Here is a 1,892-nt window from a genome sequence, read left to right as displayed (position 1 = left end):
TCGTTTTTTATTTTCGTTTTCAGATTAGGGTTCAATTTTAGTTTTTGATTTTCGTTTTGATTATTGTTTTTGATTTTCGTTTTTGATTTTCGTTTTGATTTTCGTTTTGATTTTCGTTTTTGATTTTCGTTTTGATTTTCGTTTTGATTTTCGTTTAAGGGAAAAAGCTTGGAGCAGAGAAGTTTCAGGCAAGATCCTATAGGGTTTCGGGAAGTTTTGGTTCTGTTTCTTTGGCCTTAGGGAGGGAAGTGTCCTTAGGAGTCTTAGGATTCCCAGTTTTTCTGGCTAGAATGCTGGATACAGATGGGAGTTTAGTCTGATTTTATATGTGCTTCACAAGCTGGACTCCTAACAAAGCTGAAATACTTTTAACCAGTGGGTTTAGAATTAAACCTAAATACTTCATATTTCTTGCTTGCAATCTAGATTGGAGTGACCATAAAACTAAAGGCAAATGATAATTTTAACACTGACGTATATGATATATACAAGTATTAGAATATAACTGCAATCACTAAGCATGACTGCACGAGTGCTCATGTATCTCTGTATTACTCTACTCTCTTGAAAATCCTAGATGTTTTGAGATGTAGAGGAAGAAAATTAACTGCCTTTTATTTTCTTTATCTTTATGTACTGATGGTAGACCACAAAGTGCAGATATGCAAGTTCTTCCTTCAACAACGATGTCGATATGGTGCTAACTGCCGGTTATCGCATGGTATGTTTGTGAATTGTGTATAATTCTGCTATGTAGAACAGTTAGACTTTGGAGTTTGGAGACAGTTGCTGTGTTGTGTAGTAGGAATTTAAATGGGCCTAGTGTAGGTGGTCTAATTTGTAAGGGCAGAGTTTTGTATTTAATCACTCTAAGCAAAGAATGGTAGCCTAATTTGTTCTGTCTATTTGACCAATCTAGATTTTCCAGGTTTACGTACTAATCTTCTTTTGTGATATAAAAGTACAATCTCTGCATCTGTTTCCAGATTCTTTACTTGTAGATTTCCAATATGTAGTTCAAAATCCCCATATATATATATTGCAGGCCATTTTGGTAATTCCAGCTGTTATCTTACCTAAATATTGTATTGTTATCTGCTACAGGAACACTAATGTCCCTGTCTTCCCTGAAGAAGTATGTGTCACCTAGTTGGGGGCAGCCATTTGTAGGAGCTAGCATTTTGGCAGTTTCAGGGAATGGAGCTAGCATTTGGAGAGAGGCTGAACTTGAATCTTGGGACGACAAACTCAATAAAGGCCTGGTTGTATTTCGTGACGATGGAAGCTCAGAGACGGTGGGGGCAGAAGCAATGTCATTATCATTCGAGTGACAGATCGAAGGAGACTGATCATAAGGTTAGAAGTTGTTCACTCTTCTCTTTTCATGCTATTTGACATCTTGTAGCTTCATTTTTGTAACATCTTTAAAGATTTATTATTATAGACTCTACGAAGGCTTGCTCAGAACCGTGAGGCAGCAAGGAAAAGCCGGTTGAGGAAAAATGTAAGACATCTAATTTTGTTTCTTGCATGTACTTTGGTGTTGGTTAATTATTTAATTTGTTTTCTCATTTAATTAATTAATGGAATTAGCTGAAGAAGGATTCCATGTGGGGAAAAAATAAGTCATAAAGCTAATATGAAAATCAGCTAAGTTTCTACTTGTTTTTATTTTTTGGTCTTTAACATGCTCTTGTATTATCTTTCTTTTTCTTTCCCTCCCTTTTTCTTTTTTGGAAATAGGCATAGGTTGTTCTTGGATTTGGGTGGAAATAGGCATATGATTAGTTGTAACTTTCCAAGACTCAATCCAATCTATTTATGTACATTTGAGACTTGTTTGGCTATATAGGTCATATTTAGGCTAAAATGACATTTTCGCTCCCAACTTT

The 1,892-nt window shown here is 35.5% G+C and overlaps 1 protein-coding gene across 1 annotated transcript; it reads left to right on the top strand.

Moving 5' to 3' along the window:
* Window positions 1–430: 430 nt before the first annotated feature.
* Window positions 431–1,335, top strand: LOC130469320 (zinc finger CCCH domain-containing protein 18-like). The gene is made up of 2 exons (XM_056838471.1): window positions 431–721; window positions 1,105–1,335. The coding sequence occupies exons 1-2, from the start codon at window positions 640–642 to the stop codon at window positions 1,329–1,331; spliced, it is 309 nt and encodes a 102-aa protein (XP_056694449.1). The 5' UTR covers window positions 431–639; the 3' UTR covers window positions 1,332–1,335.
* The last annotated feature ends 557 nt before the right edge of the window (window positions 1,336–1,892 follow it).

The sequence above is a fragment of the Spinacia oleracea genome, chromosome 3 (assembly GCF_020520425.1).
Source record: "Spinacia oleracea cultivar Varoflay chromosome 3, BTI_SOV_V1, whole genome shotgun sequence".
NCBI classification, from domain to species: domain Eukaryota; kingdom Viridiplantae; phylum Streptophyta; class Magnoliopsida; order Caryophyllales; family Amaranthaceae; genus Spinacia; species Spinacia oleracea.
The sequence above is the reverse complement of the archived record's forward strand: the minus strand, read 5'-3'. Positions and strand labels throughout refer to the sequence as shown.

Excerpts from the sequence above, each read along its gene's own strand:
- LOC130469320 (XM_056838471.1), top strand. The coding sequence starts at position 640 with ATGGTAGACCACAAAGTGCAGATATGCAAGTTCTTCCTTCAACAACGA. Across the intron at positions 722-1,104 it reads TAACTGCCGGTTATCGCATG|GAACACTAATGTCCCTGTCT; the intron begins GTATGTTTGTGA and ends TATCTGCTACAG.